The sequence below is a fragment of the Brachyhypopomus gauderio genome, chromosome 11 (assembly GCF_052324685.1).
Source record: "Brachyhypopomus gauderio isolate BG-103 chromosome 11, BGAUD_0.2, whole genome shotgun sequence".
Classification (NCBI taxonomy): domain Eukaryota; kingdom Metazoa; phylum Chordata; class Actinopteri; order Gymnotiformes; family Hypopomidae; genus Brachyhypopomus; species Brachyhypopomus gauderio.
This window is the reverse complement of record NC_135221.1, coordinates 399,890-419,020: the sequence shown is the minus strand read 5'-3', so window position 1 is coordinate 419,020 and position 19,131 is coordinate 399,890. Positions and strand designations below refer to the sequence as shown.

Below are 19,131 nucleotides of genomic sequence, written 5' to 3'. Positions count from 1 at the left end.
AAGTGTCATGGTGACTGTGGCTGTGGAACCAGATGTGATCAATCTAAAGGGGTTTTATGTGATCAATCTAAAGGGGCTTTATGTGATCAACAATCATCACAGACAAAGGGAACCGGCCTAGACATGCAGGTGACAGAACTCAGTTTGCATTCACTCACTACAGTTGAAACTGAGAGGTAGTTTCATACTAACCGCAGTAAAAATGGTCAAACACAATTGACATCACATCTTGTAGTTAGGTGGAAGGCGGTATTTCAAATGCTTATGAGGTGTGCTCTAGTATTGTTGGGGTTCAGTCTAGCTCCGCTGAATCCGTAGTAGCTTCATGTACTACGCTGCTGATTTTATTGTAATAAAGAAATCCATTTTGCATCATGTCCTATTTTTCCTTTACAGACCTTTCTAGGAGACGTACACGGGTCTAAAGGAGACTATAGTACCAACACATCATATAGTAACAACGACCCAAAACACAGGAGACCAGCAACAAAGTTCCAAGTAGGACATATTTAAGAATTAGATTCCAGTTACCCAATGTAACAATTTGGCATGACCTGTAGTAGACACAGCAAAACATCCCTAAAACATACATAAACAGAAATGACAGAAACATACATACTGAAACAGAATAAAGGACTGAAATCATTCCTGAACTCATCTGAAGTTACAGCAGTCTGTGTGTATACAGTAACTACCAGGGCTACAAGTCCCATTGGTTACTAAGTCTAATCTAGAAACATGGCCATTGTAGATATGAATGTTATATGTGATGTTTGTTAAATACAACTGTATTTATTTATACGATTTAGATGAAGATCAGAACACAATATTAGGGGCACTGCAGAAATCAATATCACCCCAGACACCTGAATAATTTAATGATGGCTCACTCCCCTCACCCTACTCTCACTGCCCTCACTCCACTCTCTCCCCTTACCCTGCTCACTCCCCTCACCCCGCTCTCACTCTCCTCACCCCGCTCTCACTCCCCACACCCCACTCTCTCCCCTCACCCCGCTCTCACCCCCCTCACCCCGCTCACCCTGCTCTCTCTCCCCTCACCCCGCTCTCTCTCCCCTCACCCCGCTCTCTCTCCCCTCACTCCACTCTCTCCCCTCACCCCGCTCTCACTCCCCACACCCCGCTCTCACTCCCCTCACCCTGCTCTCACTCCCCTCAGTCCCCTCACCCCGCTCTCACTCCCCTCACCCTGCTCTCACTCCCCACACCCTGCTCTCTCTCCCTGTAATGTACAGCGTTTCCCTCATACGTCTGTCCAGGGTCAACATTAGTTTTCCCTCTGTGCCATTTGACAGCTGCTAGAACATTTAATAACTGGACACGAGTCTTGTTAAATATTCTATCCCTCAATATAAATTGCTCAGGATAAAAACATTACAGTAATTATAAAAATCAGTCATTAATCAAAACAATTATTTACTGAAGTTTTATTGAAAATGTTCACCAATGAAATCTTACTACAATGAAATATTACACAACGTTGTATTATGATAGATGGGCGCTGTTGTAACTGAAGAGGCGATTATGGAACATTCTAGAAAAATGCAGCCTACGGCCTTGGCACCCAGGTTGTACACATCGGAAACTGTCACATCGCAACATCTTTAACTCACAGCTCTACTTCAATACACAAAATATATCCTTATAAATTATAGGTTATATATATGAATGGATATCTGTATCTGCAATCTGAATTATTTAAAACAAAACTGCAAAAACTATATCTATTTAAATGTAATATGTGGCTAAATTTGCTGACATTTTGAAGCAAATTATATTGCCAAAGTACCTGGAATAAATATGCAAGAAGAAAATAAGCCAATACAGAAAGAAATGACACTTAAAGAAGTTTGTAAATTAATATAAAAAAAGTGAAGAAAAAAAAACATGCAAAAGCCGCATTAGACTGGCAAAGGGTACAGAAGAGATTAAAGTGGACCTACATGGTATTAGTGAATCTTTATACCACGCTTTTCAAAATTCATCAAATAAGAAAAGAATCTATTGCTAGAATGACTGTCTTAATGGCCAATGTCTTTCGGATTAATTGAATGGCTTACGGACAAATAACCAAATAAATCAAAATAAATCGGTCATGTGTATTAGTTGAAAACACTTTCATCGCATCAACTAGGAACATGCTGGTTTTCTTTGGGTTGTCTTTATATTTCACAGCCAGAGAGTCAAACCATTTTCAAGTTGAAGGAAACAGAACCTGATTGTACTCAACTTCTATTAATAAATTTCTGATTTATGTTTAAACATAATGTGTAGAAAATAATCATATTGAGTTATATCTACATAATATGCACATCTGTGGGGTTTTGTTTGTGAGGACATGCATTTTTAAGCACATATACACATTCTCACAAGAGAAATCCAGATTGGTCTGGTTCTGATGTAATTGCAAACATCTGGGGCCAAAATGAAATCTAAATTCACAAGGCAACATAAGTACACAACAAAGAATTAAAATATCTCATGTTTTCTTCATGCTTCATTTTACAATCAGAACTTTGGTTCTGGTAACCTCACAAAGTCTGTAAAAAGTATTAGTGTGGGACTGTTGGCATGCCAGAATATGGAAAGAACTTATGCTTCTTGTGAAAAATACCACGTAAAGCCCACATAAGGCCGAGTTTCAGCAGAGCGCGTGGAAGTTTGAAACCTTCAAAATTAAGCAAGAAAAAGGCTGGCAGAGCGAGAAACAGGAAGAGGAAATGGATGCTTAGTTCTCTTGGAAACTGCAGTCCCCTCTTCTTATGGACGGCCAAGAGATTTAAAAGAAGCTAGAGAGAGACAGAGAGAGAGATAGAGAGACAGAGAGAGAGAGAGAGAGAGAGAAAAGGGGACACAAAGCCAGGTTAGAGAAAGAATCAAGCAGCCACACAGTGCATCAGCTACCAGAGCATGGCGAGGCTTACAAACACAAACACAAGTTCCTGGAGCCTGTTGTGTTAAACGTGTAGAGCTTATGTGCACAGATTCAAACTGCCCATTTTCTGTTCAAACAGCAGAGTATTCACAAGCAATAAAGTGGAATCACACATGTTAACCATCTATGAGCACCTGAAAGGTGCACATGAGCATGTGAGACCTGTTAGAGTGTTGTGTGATGGTTGATGGTTCGTGTGCCCTTGTTAGTTAAAACTAAATGAAATGGAGTTTCAGTAGCACCACCAAATTCAAATCTCGTTCAAAACAAATGAAAAATGCCATTCTAAAATAATACAAGTCAATTTCATAGGACACTTCTGTTCAGAATAGGCGTGCATGCATGTCTCCCTGTAAAAGGCAAAACACGTTAAACATTAGTCAGCCAGTGTCACAGGGCACACAGTCTTAGGTAAGGGGCAGATTTAGTGACACGCTAAGCACGGTTAGCAGAGGTTGCTGTATTAAACCAATGAATGTAGCCGTCTATCAAAACAAGGGAGGTGATCTATTGAAACCCTGCAGTCTGGGATCCGCCTTGGGGTGGCGCTTAACCAAAAACTCATGGTGAGGTCTCTGAGCAAAGCAGCGCAGGCCAAAGGCACTACTCAGTGCAGAGCCAGGGTGTACTGCAAAGGAAAAGTCACACAAAACACACACAGTGAGCCAACAGGCAGCCACCCACCAGAGGACATGGGTCACCCCACATTAAAGCACCACCCCTCAGCACTGGTCACACTTCTGCTGCCTACAACAGGCCACACACACACACACACACACACACACACACACACACACACACACACACAGAGTGCCAGTCATCACCATGGAAACAGATCCATGGTGTTTCCGTCATCCGCTCAGCTGAATGTACATGTATATCAGAACACGCATGAGAACGGGCTCAGGGCAGCAGACACAGAGAGTGCAGAGAGAGCTGAACAAAATGGTACCAGGACAGAAGGGATTCTCCTGCAGCAGCAAGAACAGTGACCTGCAAAAAAGACCCCAAACCCCCTTGAGCCAATACGTGGACGACCTTCTAGTGTGTGCGAACCCCAACATCTGAGCCCCCATCCCAAAACATTCATTTAAAATGTTAATTACACCTAGGTAATGGAAACATGTGCACTTATCATATTAATGAAATTTAAAGTTACCAAATAAATAAATAAATGCAATAAATTATGTGGTACAAACACACAATGATTTTGCCCGATTTAAATGTTTGGTAAAAACCGTCATTTATTATGTTTAAACTCATTTGCACACTGACACATTCGACCCTTGGCAATAATATCACAAAGTAATAATAAAAGACAACCAGATGCATAAAATGGAGACAACATCTAATTAAAAGGTGGCACAATCAACATTTGCGCTAATATACCCCGCCATAACTGTGTGGCATGTATTAAACTGTTGAGGTATGATTAGCTGAACTGGGGAACATTCACATGCATCAGGATGCACAGACACCAACCAGCATGCTGAGATCAGTACTGCCTCAATCCTGAAGGTGCACCAACACTCAGATATGCTAGATGGTTTTTAGATGGTTTCTATTCATAAAATGACCCCAACAAGCGTTGAGAAGAGAGTCTGGCTTCATGGGCACGTTCAGAATTAGTAGAACTTGAGACGGACTTGTTGGTTGGCATCACTGTAGCCCAACCAACAGTGGCATCAGAGACGGCAGCTACACACAGTGCTGCCAGCCTTAACGACCGCTTCATGTTCTCACTATGGCCTGTTCCTCCTGCCATCACAATAGTAGTCACACTCGCTAAAGTTAAAGGCATTTCCTAGTCATGCAGAATTAATCAACATTAACAACACTGGAAGCACAAAACAGGTGATTAAATGTTATAGAAACACTGGCTCTTAACAAATAAACAAACAAAAAAAACAACAACAAAAATAATGGCATTATGGTAACAACACATTTCAATCAAGCATTTCATTCACATTAAATTTTCCTCCTCCACATGATTACGTGTGAAACGTGGGTGATTGGGGGTGGGGTGAGGGCGGAGCTGGGACCTGGGGGTGTGGTTGGGGCGGGGCCGAGACCTGGGGGTGTGGTTGGGGCGGGGCTGGGACTGAGCTGCATGGCTCAGGAACACTGAGGGAAGATCTCATTCACAGGCTCATTCTGGCTGGGGGGGGGAAACACGTTCTACAGGAACCCTGAACTGGAAATGAGAGAAAAGGAGGATTACTTTCCTGTGCTGGCTCCGTTCACACTGCTTCACTCACACACAAAGAAAATGTTAAAGGTTAGTTCACGTGCTGAAAGGGCTGATGGGAAAGTGTCTGAGCTAAAGCTAAAAGTCGCTACCTCACTGCCTATTGTAGTCTGATGTCTGATCATGCTAACTTCTGATGTCTGATCATGCTAACGCATCTGGGTAACTACACCGCACTGGGAGTCAGATCTACGTGGGTTTGAAGGACGTAGCTCTCACGCGTGTATCCGCCCGGAGGTCGGAGGTCTTAACCCCTCAGCCCTCCCCAACAAAATCATTATCTCAAAGCCGAGTGCGGTCCAGCTGCTGTGGTGAAAGACACCATTGTGGAGAGACGGGCGAGACACACGCCTCTGTTCTGGACCCCGAGAACAGATGAACCTCAGTCAGCCAGACGGAGATGTTTACTGAGAGCCTGGCAACTCTGCTGATGTCGTCCTAACCCCAGTCACTAGGCTTTACTGTACCAAATATTAAGACTGAGGAAGAGGAGGACTGCAGAGAGAGTGGGGCTACGGTCCCGGTAGTGCCGTCATTTTTAGCCGTACTGTAGTATTTAAATAGTGAATGCAAAAAAACTCAGCAATCCAAAAATCTGGAATATTTCTCCACTCCCTAATGTTTAGAAGTCTTACCAGCACAAGGGGTCTGGTGCAGGCAGCATGCAGCAAGCAGATGTGTTGTTAGCTGGAAAACAGCAGGAATTCAGCATACAGCCCACAGCACAACAGTCTCATACATGCCACGCCCTCGCTTACAAGACCTGTCCAGTCGAGCAGGCGCACGTGAGACGCCCCTGGCCCCTCGAGTGGACAGCGTGTCCCCACTAACGCGTGAACGTAACTCAAACATCCTGGCAAGCTAGGTGCCCGGAGGCACGAGACACCGGGAGACGATGGAGAAGCCAGTGAGAAATGAGAGAAAATGGTGGGGGGGGGGGTTACAAAAGAAAATGTCCACCTTCTGAGTGCAAACGTCCTCCTGCTCTACCACGGCCTGGTGGGGGGGTCAAATCAGCTTGAACACATAACCAGGAGGGATTAGCAACATGACAGGAATAGTGGACAATGTCAACAAGGCCATCCTGGAACCTCCATCTAAATCGGTCATTCTCCTAAATCCTCTGGGTAAAATATTACATGTAGCTAAATCACTGGCAAGGCAGTTGCAAACACTTGATTGAATGTGCATTCTGGATAATAAAAATGTTACCATTTTGATTAACTGTTATGTGATCTTAAAATTATGTTAATAAACTATAAAGTATTATACTGAACATCTTTAGCATCACCACCAATGCATTCACACAGTATTTAGCAGAGAAAGCTCCAAAAAGAAGACTTCTGTGTAGTTTGGATGTAATCAAGCAAATTCCATCATGCACAAGGATTCTTACTTCATACTTAAGATTTAAACAACATCAATTATTGTGCAAGGGTGAACAGATATGTATTGCAATCAATAAAATCAAATAATCAAAATCTTTGTGTGTATCAGTCATCTGACAAAAGTTGAAAGATTAAATTCATTAGGTTATATAATATATATTATAGTGTAGTGTTGTACATTAGTATGTAGTGTAGGATTATCCTGTAATTAGAGACAGCATATCTGGCTTTGTGTTGCAGTATTTCATGCAACTTCCTAGATGAGTTGGAAGGTGTATTAATTACTGTAATACGAGGCTGTTAGGAAATCTCAGCTAAGCTGTAATGTCTGACAGCCTGACGGGGTATTAGCACACTAGAACCCTACGAGACGCTTGTACAGCCGAAACTCTGTCTAGAGTGCACAGGACTAATGTGGACAAACACGCATGTTCCAACGGTCACGCACCGGAACGTTTGCATTTACATTGCATTTTTTCTTCTTACCACACAAAACCACACTGCATTGACAAACACGTAGGTCTGCTGGGAGTACTGGGAGGATTGCTCCGGCTGTACAGTACGGCTCCGTTTATCGGAGGTCATCGGGGAGGTGGTGGAGAGCGTGAGGAGGGTGGATACTTACTTCTTCCTCTCTTTCTCCCTCTTAAGCGTGGTGGAGCCCCCTGCCTGCTGTGCCTGGGACTGCAGGAGCTCAGCGGCAGTTTTCTTCTGCTTGAAGAAGTTGAGTTCGTCATCCAGGGACTTCTTCTTATCCTCCAACTTTTTCTTCTCATCCTGGTGCAGCTTCTTCAGACGGTCAAACTTATCGTGCAGCTGCATGTGAGAGACATGGGGTCAGGGGAGTATCCTAGCAACCAGGCAATTATCCAATTAACCAGGGGAATAACCAATTAACCAGGGGAGGATCCTAGTGACCAGGGAAGCATGTCTCCATCATACAGGAATGTTGGACCTCTTCAGTCATATCCACTGACTGTTTTAAATTACTGCATTACTGTGTGATATTAACAAAATTATGAAAAAAGAGATGTGTGGTTTTATTCTAGAAGCCTAAGTACAGGGAGCTGTTAAACCCCCAGAATACCGCGGGACACAAACCTCCTTCTCAGCCTCCTTTAGCTCCGCCTCCTTCTCCTTGACTCTCTGGACAAACATCTGCCTCATCTCCTCCTCTTTCTTCTGCAGCTCACCCATGAACTCGTTCCTCTTGGCCTCGTACGTCTCCTGCAGACTGAAGCCAGAGAACGGGAAGGTTGCATTATTGGGAATGAACCTTTAACTTACACACTAGTGATATTGGGCTTAAAAGTGTGTTTTTCAAAAGCCACATACAGCAGCATTAGGACATAATATTTTACATTTACATTTTTTACATTTTATGGCATTTGGCAGACGCCCTTATCCAGAGCAACTTACATTTTTATACAAGTGAGCAATTGAGGGTTAAGGGCCTTGCTCAGGGGCACCTCAGTCATGGCCTCAGGTCTGGGAATCGAATCCACGACCCTCCGGTCACAAGACCAATTCCCTAATCACCAGGCCATGACTACCTGTATACATGACTGGCCGTAACATAACGTTGCAGACGCAAAAGTTATATCAAGCAGCCATCATCAAACACATTAAATAAAAATATTCAGCTAGTGAGCAAAAATCAGCTATGAGCTAATCCACTGTAAGTAATGACTGGGTGTCTTCACTTCCTGGGTGTCTTCTCTTCCTGGGTGTCTTCTCTTCCTGGGTGTCTTCAGCTCAGATTTGTCCTTGTCCAGCAGGACTGGTAAACACCGCCAGGTCCTTGTGGTTGCCAGGGTAACACGTACAGGTGTGCTGCTCACCTGAAGGGCTTGGTGTCGGGGTCCGTGTCCTTGAAGCCCATCTCCTCCAGCTTACAGCGCCGGTACAGCTCATAGTGGCGCGTGTGGGTCTGCTCACGCAGGTCCTCCATGTTCACGCGGATCAGCATCTCACGCAGCTTCACGAAGTCACAGTGGTTCTCGTTCTCCACTGTAAGACACAGCACAGCCGTGTGGGAACGTGTTCTCCAGCAGAGGGCGCTCCAATAAATATACAGGAGGCCATTTTCTAGGCAATGATAGTGTTAAGTGCTTGTGGCAGCGGTACAAATAAATTTGAATAAATTTTCATGGATTATTTTCTTTGCTCAGTAAGTGATGCTACAGCAGCTATAGTCACGGTCTTGTTCAGTCACAGTAACGCTGGGTTTAACATAATCAGTACTACCTCAGACCAGCAGGCATTATGGACACCTGAGATACCCCCTGACTTTATGATGAGTATTTTAGTATTTTCATATTCCATCCCTGTATGTCCCTAGTAAGAAGCTTAGAAGCTGAGAGAGAGAGAGAGAGAGAGAGAGCACAACACTAGTTTTGTGTGTTCCACAGGGCTCAGCAGCACCACCTGAATCACAGTCATTAAGAGTTTTCCGCCTGCACAGACGATGTGGATTGCTGCCATTACTGGCTGCACGAGAACGTGTTAAAGAACAGAGGCGTGTGTTTCTGTGGAGCGCCGTGTCCCGCACGGCTCAGCTGCGTCCCGCACGGCAGGACGGATCTGTCTGGATGTCCTCAGCTGGTCTTCAGCCTCCTTTCCTGTGGCAGACGCGTGATTCTTACCCTGCACTGTTCCCCAGGGGTACTGACGTGCCTTCGCCATCTTGTTCCCAATCTTCACTTCCTCCGTGCTTCCCACCACAGCAAACGGCAGATGGCCCTGCAGAACACCAAACCCGCACGCAAATCACACAACTTCCACATTCTTCACAGAGTCCATCAACAATCACACAGCACTCACAGGGCACGATGTGACGGAGACGCTGCTCAACAGGAAACGTGGAATGAAGATATAAAATACGTGTTGATCTCATCTCGAACTTCATTAGCTGGATGATGGATCACCCAGAGGCTACGAGGCAGACACAGACAGGAAGCCCCCCCCCCCCCCCCCCCCCCCCCCCCCCCCCCGGTACTGTGCCCATGGCCCTCCCAGCAGACAGACGGCCGCCACCACCCCATCGGGACCAAGTCTACCGTCGGGATGTCCCTCTTGTGCGGGAGACGACAGGACACCCCGTCTGAGGAAACGCTGATGACAACCCACATGGCCCTGAGCCACCGCAAGTCCTCTGGGGTTAACGTACGTCCTCAGCGCCGGGGACAGGGGACAGGGACACACCCACCTCGCTGTGTCTGGGGTCGCGGCCCTGTGTGGGGACCAGTGTGGCGACACCCAGGGTCACCGCGGCAACTGGTGGAGGCCACATCCACATTCACTTACTTTTGTCACACAAGCCTTTATTTTGGTAAGTGTGTGTGTGTGTGTGTGTGTGTGTGTGTTTCCCACACTTCCTGCAGTGAGAACACACTCATTACGCATTCCTCCCCTTCTGGCCTGCCCTTTCCTGACAGTAAGCTACGTTCGCCGAGCTGCACTCCAGATGGGTTCCCTCCAACTTTAACTACTCATTACTGTCACATCAAGTGCAAATGGAAAAACTGAGCAGAGAAAGAATAAATATAGACGTGGAGCCACAAGATAATTCACACTCAGGGAGAAGGACGACATTCCACAACTGCATTTAAAAGACACAAAGACTTTCATTAAAATACGGCTTTAAAATCTGGACAACGCAGATTCAAAAGTACGAAGCAGCGATTGGCGTTTCCTGTCAGAGAAGGCAGCGTGACACAGTACAGCAGACGACGGAGACCCAACGTACGTTCATGGTGGAGTTGATCTCAGCCACGGTCTCGTCGTCAGTGGGAAACTGATAGATCTGGACTCCGTTGCTAACCAGCTCACTGGTGATCTTGATCTTGAACTTGGCGAGCTCGCTCTTCGAGATGGCGTCTGACTTGGCGATGATGGGAACGATGTTGACCTGCAGTAAAGACATTCTGTTAACGGACCGTTTGTGTGAGCTGGTGCCGTTGAGGGTGTAGGATGGTGCCGTTGAGGGTGTAGGATGGTGCCGTTGAGGGTGTAGGATGGTGCTGTTGAGTGGGTGTGGTACAGGTGTGGTGCTACTGTAAGGGGTTAATACAACACTCAGCCTCCTGGCTCCACACACAGAGCACCAACATCCCACACACACACACACACACACACACACACCTCACACAAAGCTGCATCCCACACGCTGTGCTGGCTTTACTCCAAGCAACCTGGCCACTAGCAGGGAGCTCACACTGTTTCCTGAAAAGAACACACACACACACACACACACACACACACTCTCTCTCACTTACACACACACTCTCACACACACCTGAGCGTAGCACACACGCTGGCGTCACTCTGGACGTGTGCTGGTGTGAAGTGGGGGGGGACGATGCTGAACCAGCTAGCAGTGCGGGTGTGAAAGGCCCTCCACCCGTGTGCTCGTGTTACCGAGGCACCACGACGCTCGTGCACCTGCGTGCGCTTGGCCAACGTGCTCAGATGAGGCCGATGGCTCGCACGGTAAACCAGACGTGAGTTGGGGTGGGGGCTCGGGTGTGGTTGGGGCGGGGGCTCGGGCGTGGGTTTGTGTGTGGGTTGGGGCGGGGGCTCGGGTGTGGTTGGGGCGGGGGCTCGGGCGTGGGTTTGTGTGTGGGTTGGGGCGGGGGCTCGGGTGTGGTTGGGGCGGGGGCTCGGGCGTGGATCTGGGCGGGGGCTGACCTTGCTGTCCAGCTTCTTCATGGTGACGAGGTCGAGGGACTTGAGCGAGTGTCCAGTGGGGGCGATGAAGTAGAGGCAGGCGTGGACGCGCGTGTCGTGGTAGCTGTGCAGCGTGCGACGGATCTTCAGCTCCTCCTGCAGGTACGACTCGAACTGCGCGTCAATGAACTCCACGATGGGCTTGTAGCTGCAGACAGATCACCGGGTCAGTGGGGAGTGAGGACACGGGGCTACAGTGCGGCCGGAGGTCCCCGTGCGAGCGCACGAAGGCTGGTGCCAGTCCCTGCCAAACAGGGGCTGGCTGTGTTAGGAGCTGCAGGCTAAGGGGTTAATAACAGGCTGCCTCTGTGCTCCCACAGTGTTGAACAAACTACACCTTGAAATAAAAGATGCGTGAAATTTAATACGGCAAGCTGGTTTGGTGCCAGAGATACCGACTATGACCTATGACATCATCCTTTCTCATCTGCTTTACGAGAAATCCACAACGAAGTGTCACATGAGAGAGTGGGGACTTTCTCCCTGCCAGTATTATCTTACAGACAAGAGCAAAGGAGGTGTGGCTTCTGGGGGGGTGTGGCTTCTGGGGAAGCCAAGCCGGACTAATACTGTACAACTACGACTCTGGTCATAGAGGACAAAGCTCCATTAAACAACCTGGCACATTATATATTAACATGAAAAGATAATGGCGTTTCAATTAAAGCCATTAATTGAACAGCCCTGTGTGTTTAAGCTAATAAAATGGTTCATGTACCATTAAGACTGTAGGACAGGTTGAGCAACAGCAGGGATACGGCGTTAAACGTCTCCGAGTGGGACCTCACCCGTACTGCTTATGGGACCTCACCTGTCCTCCTTATTGATCTGGTCTCCAAAGCCCACGGTGTTGACGATGGTGAGTTTCAGACGCACGTTGCTCTCCTGCAGCTCGTAGGTGCTGGAGCGGAGCTGGACGCCCGGCTGGCTGTGCTGGGTGGGTTCTCCCTCGAACTTGGTGTTGAATAGTGTGTCCATCAGCGTGGACTTCCCCAGACCCGTCTCACCTGGGACACAGGTAGGAGGTGAGCCCAACACACGCTCTACCCAACACATACCACCGCACCAACCCAACACACCTACCCAACACACACACACCACCCAACACACACACGCCCACACACACACACACACCACTGCACCCACCACCGCACCCACACAACACACACACACCACCGCACCCATCCGACACACTTTCAGCGTGTTTCCCTCATTACTTTGTTTGGTTGCTCATTCTGCTTCAGACTCTAACCAGAACGCTCATACAATCAAACCCTATAATCTCCAGGAACTTCCTGTCTCTGCTCCTCAGAAAACCCCCTCCAGGAAGTTCATCAAACAGACGCACCTCTCCTTCCAGTCCCTTGTGCTGCCTGCACGAGAGAAAAGCCTTTTCCGATTTCAAATAAATCTTCCAACTCTTCTAAAACTATTTTTTCCCCAACTCAAATGTCATTCTGCAGTTCAGTGCCTGGATTAAACCCTCCCAGTGGAACCAGTCCAGGGAGGCTGTGTGACTGGTCACTGATGGGACAGCCTGACGGAGCTACAGAAATCACCTCCGTGTTTCTGCTCTCAGAGTAGAAGAGAGTATGAAGTGTGTCCTTCACACAGGACACAGGTGAATGATCAGTAATAAAGAGGAAGACGACTCTGAAGGTGACAATCCTCCTCACACTCTCCAGATGCACAAAGTCTCGAGTGTCTGGAGTCACATGCTGTGTCCTCCGCAGGACGGATCTGGCAGGAACTGCTGCTGGCTGAATACCACAACTGTTCAAAGAGCCTCCATAAACATCCCTCCACAGATGATCCAAAATGACACGTTACATCCGTGTTGAAGGGCCAGGCGTGTGCTCGCAGACACGCCGTCTACATGCACGACGAGCACACGTGACGTGCAGATTTCTACAATCTCTCCGTTTTATCACACAGTAACGAGAACAAGGCGATGATAAACATCACTCCTCTGTGTGGAAGTCCAGTGTTAAAACACCACAGTGGTATATTTTACTGTGTGTTGTCACAGTTGTGCAGGGAGGCCAGATTGATGTCTGTTCCCCCGTCCTGCTCAAAGACGAGACCCTCCAAACACACCTCCCTGGGAGGGACAGGACACTGGCCTGTGCATTAATTATTACTGTAATATTAGTCCCTGGAAGGCTGATTTTATTATCGAGTGCTGTAAACATCTTGATGATGATACATGGTGCAGGTTTGACTCTAGACCTTAATGATTCGACAATGACGGTCGTTAACAAGTGGGTCACGTGACAATAAGATGTTTGGTCAAAATTAAAGGTCATAGAACAGCAAGCTTCCTGCGGCTAGGTTTCTGTGAAAGCCCATGAAGGACAGGAGACAGGAGGAGACAGGAGGACAGGTTAAGGACACACACACACGTCTGCCACTAACCAATCACAAGGAAGATTCAAATCTCAACCACGCTGCTCCTTGTTTCCATGGTTACATAACCTCACTTTTGTAATGCAAACAGTGTGCATTTCTGCAACTGCTGATGAATTAACTGGTTTATCTTGCACTACTATAACCACGTAACCATGGATACAGCCAATAACCATGGATATGACACCATTCTAGTGCTCTCAGTAAGACCATCAATATCCACTGGTAAATAAACGCGTTTCAGACTGAAATATCATGAACCTTTTTCATCACAGTTAGGGCTGAACAGCCACACAGAGTTAAACAGCAAATGTTCTCAACCAGTGAAGCCATATAAAGTAAGTGGGACAAAACGCGCGGGGGGGGGGGGGGGGGGGGGGGGGGGGCAGTCACAGAGGATGACTGAGGGGCGTGGCCTAAGTCCCCGCCTCCCCCCCCCAGGGTGGGCAGGGCAGACACGCACAACCTACTCACCAACGCACAGGATGTTGAAGCAGAATCCATGGTTCACAGATTTGTTGACCAGCTGGTCGGGCATGCTGTCGAAGCCAACATGGCCCGAGAGAGGAACAGCCCGAGCCCCCTCCCCCTAAGAGACAAGAACCAGAGGGACATTCATCACGGGGGGCGTCTTCACCTCCTACAAGATTTTTACTTATCTCCTAGCAGAATGCAGCACTAGGGCGTCAAATACACAAACAATTAAAGTCACATAGACGTGTTCATACTGGTTCAAATCCTACATAAAAGCTGAAATAGGAACAAATGTGCTTAATATCTCTTATTCATACATTCGCTAAACTTGGTGTACACTAACAAGTCTGGCAGTAAACACAAAGTAATATACAGCACACAAAACAACAAGGTAGCTCAGTTTCCCCAGGACACTCAGACTTCGTGATGAGTTGAGAGGTTTAGATCAGGTGCTGAACTGCGAGCTTCCTCTTTCCTGTCTAACGGCAAGAGTTTAAAACCACATTTAACAAACATGTCGTCTGCTTCTGCAGTGGAGCAGAGCCATCAGTCCAGGGGCCTAGAACAGAAGATCTTTGTAAAGAGAACCTGAGTGACTGAACTGCAGCTAACTGTGTGACCAGCATGACTAACGCAGGTCTACGCTGTTTGGACAACTCTCCTGTTTTCTGTGTCTCAGTGTAGCGGCAGGTCTGTCGCCTGGCCTGGATAAACTCGAACAGGAAACACACCGTCCCAGCCTGCTGCGTGCCAAGGTGGTGACTGAATGTGCACTGTATTTTATTTATATACAAAATGTGGGTGTATGCTCAAGTGTGTGTGTATAATATTCCCTGTGATTTTTAAAATCATTACATTATCTTCAAAATTTGACTAAACTTTAAATTCTAGTAACAGTATCTCCCAATCAAAAGTCCCAAAATTTACCTTATTCTAAGTCTACATTACGCAGTGGTTCGGTGTAGAGATAAGGTTAAAGAATTATGAGAAACTACTTAACACAACAACTAATTAAACTTTTAAATGAAACCACATTAATTAGACCAAATATTAACAGAGCAAACAGTCCACAGCTGCCCGACATGTGCACATAAAGCAGCCCCGCTGAAAGGAAGCGCGCCGGGTGATCTGCCCCAGTATCTGACCCAGTATCTGAGCTGCAGGGTAAACCACAACCCGCGCCTGTCGGTACCATAACGAGCAGAGGTCCGTCCAGCAGACCCGGACGGGCTGCGGGTGAAACGGGCCTGCAACAATGTCCCTCAATCACTCCGGAACGCAGATGATCCGTAGACAACGCCCATTCAGACCCGGGACACGGTACACGACCATCAAATAACGGTACCGGCCGCTGCTCCTCCGGTACACACCAGAGGTGGAGACGGACGGTGTGTTGGACACGGAGAGTCCACATAGAGACCCTGATACTGTAGGACACGACTGGAGACGTGGAGACTGGGCCCGGGTGGACCACCCGAACATGTGCCAGACACGGTCCACCCGAAAGAGAAACATCTGCATGAAGCGGAATAAAAAGCTCCGGGGTGATTAATTCAGTGGAACGAAGAGGCGCTGAAGATGTGAGGTTCTGCGGAGGTCCAGATGATCGTGCGTGTTCCTGCAGCCCGGTACCACCCGCACCGTTATTGTGCACCAGACCCAATAACATCCAACACGCTCATGGCGCCGGTCACCTGAAAACGGGCCGTTCACCGAATCTCCGTCTGATCTCACCGTAATGTCGAGCTCTGCTCCACGGTTCTGATCCACGGTTCCGATCTAAGCAGGTTCATGAATTAAACGTTTTCTTACCGCTTGTCGCGCGATCTCAGTGGCCGCCATGTAGTCCAGGACCTTCAACAGGAAACAGTGTAGCGCTGCCAGCAAAGAGGGGCGAGTGGGACCGTCCACAGGGGGGGCGAGACACAAATACACAACACCAACACCTGTCAGCGTACATTATAACATTACACACTTACCTACAATCAAATATCACCACGGTCTCAATGTGGTTCGATTAAATAAACACAAAAAATCCGCTTATTTCGATAAAATGGTTAAACAGCGTGGGTGAGCGCCCCCTTCACCATCAAAATGGTCTATTCTCTACTTTTAAAAATCAGACGTGAATGAGCGTTAAAATTTACAGAATTTAGATGTTTAGATATTTGGTGCAGTAGTTTGGCAGATACATTTAATATTTGGCATTGGCATTACAGTGTATATCTTGTCAATAAGCTGTGACGATTTTTAAAATAATATATCATAAATTCTATATAGACAATACATAGACTGGAATCAATGTGTGTGTTCTTCGTTTTATTTTATTCACAACGTTATCTTTGGATTTCTGTGTTTTATTGCGCAAAGTTAAAAAGCAAGTGAAGATTTCATTCAGACGTGAGCGGCAGTATAAAATACCAATATAAAAGATACGCATAAAATAGTATAAAATATCACTGATCTGCGTACATTAGTGGGAGGTTCCGTTTGTGCCTCCCTATGTTTACACCACGTTTGGTATATTTTCCTTTAATTGAGTGATAAATAATAATTTTAGCTAATCAGTCAATGTGATGATGTGCTGTGGCCGGAGTAAAGTGCAGTAATCTAGTATATGAGTAATAAGCCCGGAACAGTGATCTTCCTGCTGGAGCCCAGGGTGGCCACATGAGGGCTGACACGGTCACACTTGTGTTCAACTCACCGGACCTGAACTTTGGATCTGCGACTTTCGCCCTCCAGAGCTGAAACATGTAGCTGTCGGGACAACTGGTGTATTATTCTGGAGAGATAACTCGGTCGTAAGATTTTTGACGTCAGTCGTTGTGTTTTTGGGGCTTCAGCTGTGAATGAAGTGAAACAGTACTGTGGGATGATGATGATGAAGGTGAGCACCATTAACGTCTCTACACCACACAGAGTCGCGGCTGCTTTTAATTTTCTCCAGTAATAGATTCACGTCGCGGAGTTAAATACAGTGAAAACACTCTGAACCGATACTTACAATACTTAAGTGTGTCGTAGCAGGTCAAAGTAATCTGTCTGAGCACAGAAAACAGCAAAATATTATATGTATCTTAATCCTTAAAAACTTTAATCTACTAGACGACACGTAATGTATCAGTTTTATGTTACATTCATAACAATAAACTAGGATTAAATGCTTTTGATTCAAAAAAGAAAGAAAAGAAAAGAGGAACAATGGCCAACAGAGCTTAAAACAGGGAAGGTGAACTTGATTATGTAAGAGAGAGATTTAAGAGTTTATAAAACGAAAAAGTCCTGTTTTATATGTGTGATGTGTTTTTAGGTTCTGAGGACGGGCCGTTTGGAGGAGGATCATTAACTTGGTAAACTTGTACATAAACAAGGACAGATAGCCCGGGTAAACATGTATAAGGACATGTCAGACAGTGGCCCCAACACCTCCGAGACTCTCTCACAGTCCCACATGGGTGGAGATGAACTGATTTTAGAGATAGTAAAACATACCGAAACTAAAACCTCCAGTAATAATGTCAGTGAGTCCGAGTGCTCTGGTGGAGCGGCGCGCCGGGCACGCGCAGGCTTCCAGGCGCGCGCTTCTAAAGCTGGTGCGCGCTCACTGCCCCTCGCGCTCAGTGCCTCCACACGCAGGTCCAGATTTCAAAGACAGCTGGAGACGTGTGACCCGGGAAATAACGTGGGACAAAAAACATCACTGGACCCGGCAGACAAAGGTTCCCTCACTCCTGCCATGCGTAAAAAATACCTGAAAGATCTGTTTGTGAACTATAAATCGCACAGTGGACTGTCACATGTCTTATCATTAAGAAGTGCGTGGGACACGACGGGGGACGTGGGGGACTCATTTTACGGGAGCGCGGAGGACACCATCAACAGTGGGACACTGTGGGCATTAGACCCGCTGGAGCACGCCTGGATGCTGTCCACCGTAGATGGGAACTTTGATACCATGGTGGAGTTTCTCTCAGAAGATCCCAGTTTACTTACCAGAAAGGACTTTGTAAGTGGTTACACAGTTCTCCACTGGTTGGCCAAAAATGGGAAACACGAGACTTTGATAAACCTTCTGAAACACGCGGAAAAAGAAGGAGTCTCAGTGAACGTGAACTCAAAGGGCAGCGGTGGTCAGACTCCTCTTCACGTGGCCGCCATGCACCACCAGTACATGGTTATGAAGGTGTTAGTCGGCGCATTCAGTGCTGACGTGGATGTCATGGACTACAACGGTAAAAGACCGTGGCAGTATCTCAAAGAAAACGCATCACTGGAGATGAAGGAGCTACTTGGTGCGTGGGATGATGAACACACTTACGGCCAACTCAACGTTAACAACAACGGGGCCTGTGCAGAGTCAAACCTGGAGGAACTTCAGGAGAGCTCAGACCAGGTGGAGACCTTCAGCCAACCAGACAGATGGGGACTCGGTTCATTTGTAAAGTTACTCACCCCATTTTTCACCAGAAGCAAAAATTAAATGCTCAAAAGCTTTTATAAATAAACATTATATGAAACCCTAATTGAACACTACTGTACTCCTTCACAATTCAGAGAAACCTGTATTGTGTAAACTAGCATTTCAATATTCCTAGCCAAGGTATCATTTATATAGCATGCAAGATTAACCACAGGTGAGGGCAGATCACACTAAACATGCACTCTGCTGCAAAAGCACAACCCTGCAGACACAAAGGTTTAAACGGGCTGCACCTAGTTACATTAAACACCAGCACTGTTCTCCAGTTCGATGGCACATTTTGTTGTCATTCGCTTTGCCACACAACCATGGGCTGGTGCTACACCACAATGAGATGGACCAGAATAATGCAGAATTAACTAGATAGGCAAAGTTTGTGAACAAACTTTATGTTGGCTTGCAAAGCAGCTGAAACGTTGTTTTGAATGTTGTTGACCTCCTAATGTTA

The 19,131-nt window shown here is 46.7% G+C and overlaps 2 protein-coding genes across 9 annotated transcripts; one reads left to right on the top strand and one right to left on the bottom strand.

The window, feature by feature from the left end:
* Nucleotides 1-1,433: 1,433 nt before the first annotated feature.
* On the bottom strand, nucleotides 1,434-16,121 carry septin6 (septin 6). 8 transcript variants are annotated; one of them, XM_077020977.1, is made up of 11 exons: nucleotides 16,013-16,121; nucleotides 14,201-14,315; nucleotides 12,132-12,327; nucleotides 11,282-11,468; nucleotides 10,341-10,502; nucleotides 9,238-9,334; nucleotides 8,434-8,602; nucleotides 7,694-7,826; nucleotides 7,218-7,408; nucleotides 3,641-3,703; nucleotides 1,434-2,810 (listed from the first exon to the last, which is right to left on the bottom strand). In XM_077020977.1, exons 1-10 carry the CDS (start codon nucleotides 16,040-16,042, stop codon nucleotides 3,679-3,681), a joined length of 1,305 nt encoding a protein of 434 aa, XP_076877092.1. In that variant the 5' UTR covers nucleotides 16,043-16,121; the 3' UTR covers nucleotides 1,434-2,810; nucleotides 3,641-3,678. The 8 variants fall into 8 exon arrangements, 7 of the variants coding, with proteins under 7 accessions (XP_076877092.1, XP_076877091.1, XP_076877094.1 ...); XR_013133884.1 differs by lacking the exons at nucleotides 1,434-2,810; nucleotides 3,641-3,703 and adding exons at nucleotides 4,175-5,150; nucleotides 6,165-6,221; XM_077020980.1 differs by lacking the exons at nucleotides 1,434-2,810; nucleotides 3,641-3,703 and adding exons at nucleotides 4,175-5,150; nucleotides 5,840-5,891.
* A 389-nt stretch (nucleotides 16,122-16,510) lies between these two features.
* Nucleotides 16,511-18,740, top strand: sowahd (sosondowah ankyrin repeat domain family d). Its single transcript, XM_077022882.1, has 2 exons — nucleotides 16,511-17,090; nucleotides 17,514-18,740. The coding sequence occupies exon 2, from the start codon at nucleotides 17,595-17,597 to the stop codon at nucleotides 18,681-18,683; it is 1,089 nt and encodes a 362-aa protein (XP_076878997.1). The 5' UTR covers nucleotides 16,511-17,090; nucleotides 17,514-17,594; the 3' UTR covers nucleotides 18,684-18,740.
* The last annotated feature ends 391 nt before the right edge of the window (nucleotides 18,741-19,131 follow it).

What these genes read in the sequence shown, in the direction of transcription:
- septin6 (XM_077020977.1), bottom strand. Translation starts at nt 16,042, where the DNA reads ATGGCGGCCACTGAGATCGCGCGACAAGCG. An exon ending in CTTCAACATCCTGTGCGTTG is followed by an intron (nt 12,328 to 14,200) that starts GTGAGTAGGTTG and finishes CCTGTGTCCCAG; the next exon opens with GTGAGACGGGTCTGGGGAAG. An exon ending in TAAAGGAGGCTGAGAAGGAG is followed by an intron (nt 7,409 to 7,693) that starts GTTTGTGTCCCG and finishes TCTCACATGCAG; the next exon opens with CTGCACGATAAGTTTGACCG.
- sowahd (XM_077022882.1), top strand. Translation starts at nt 17,595, where the DNA reads ATGTATAAGGACATGTCAGACAGTGGCCCCAACACCTCCGAGACTCTC.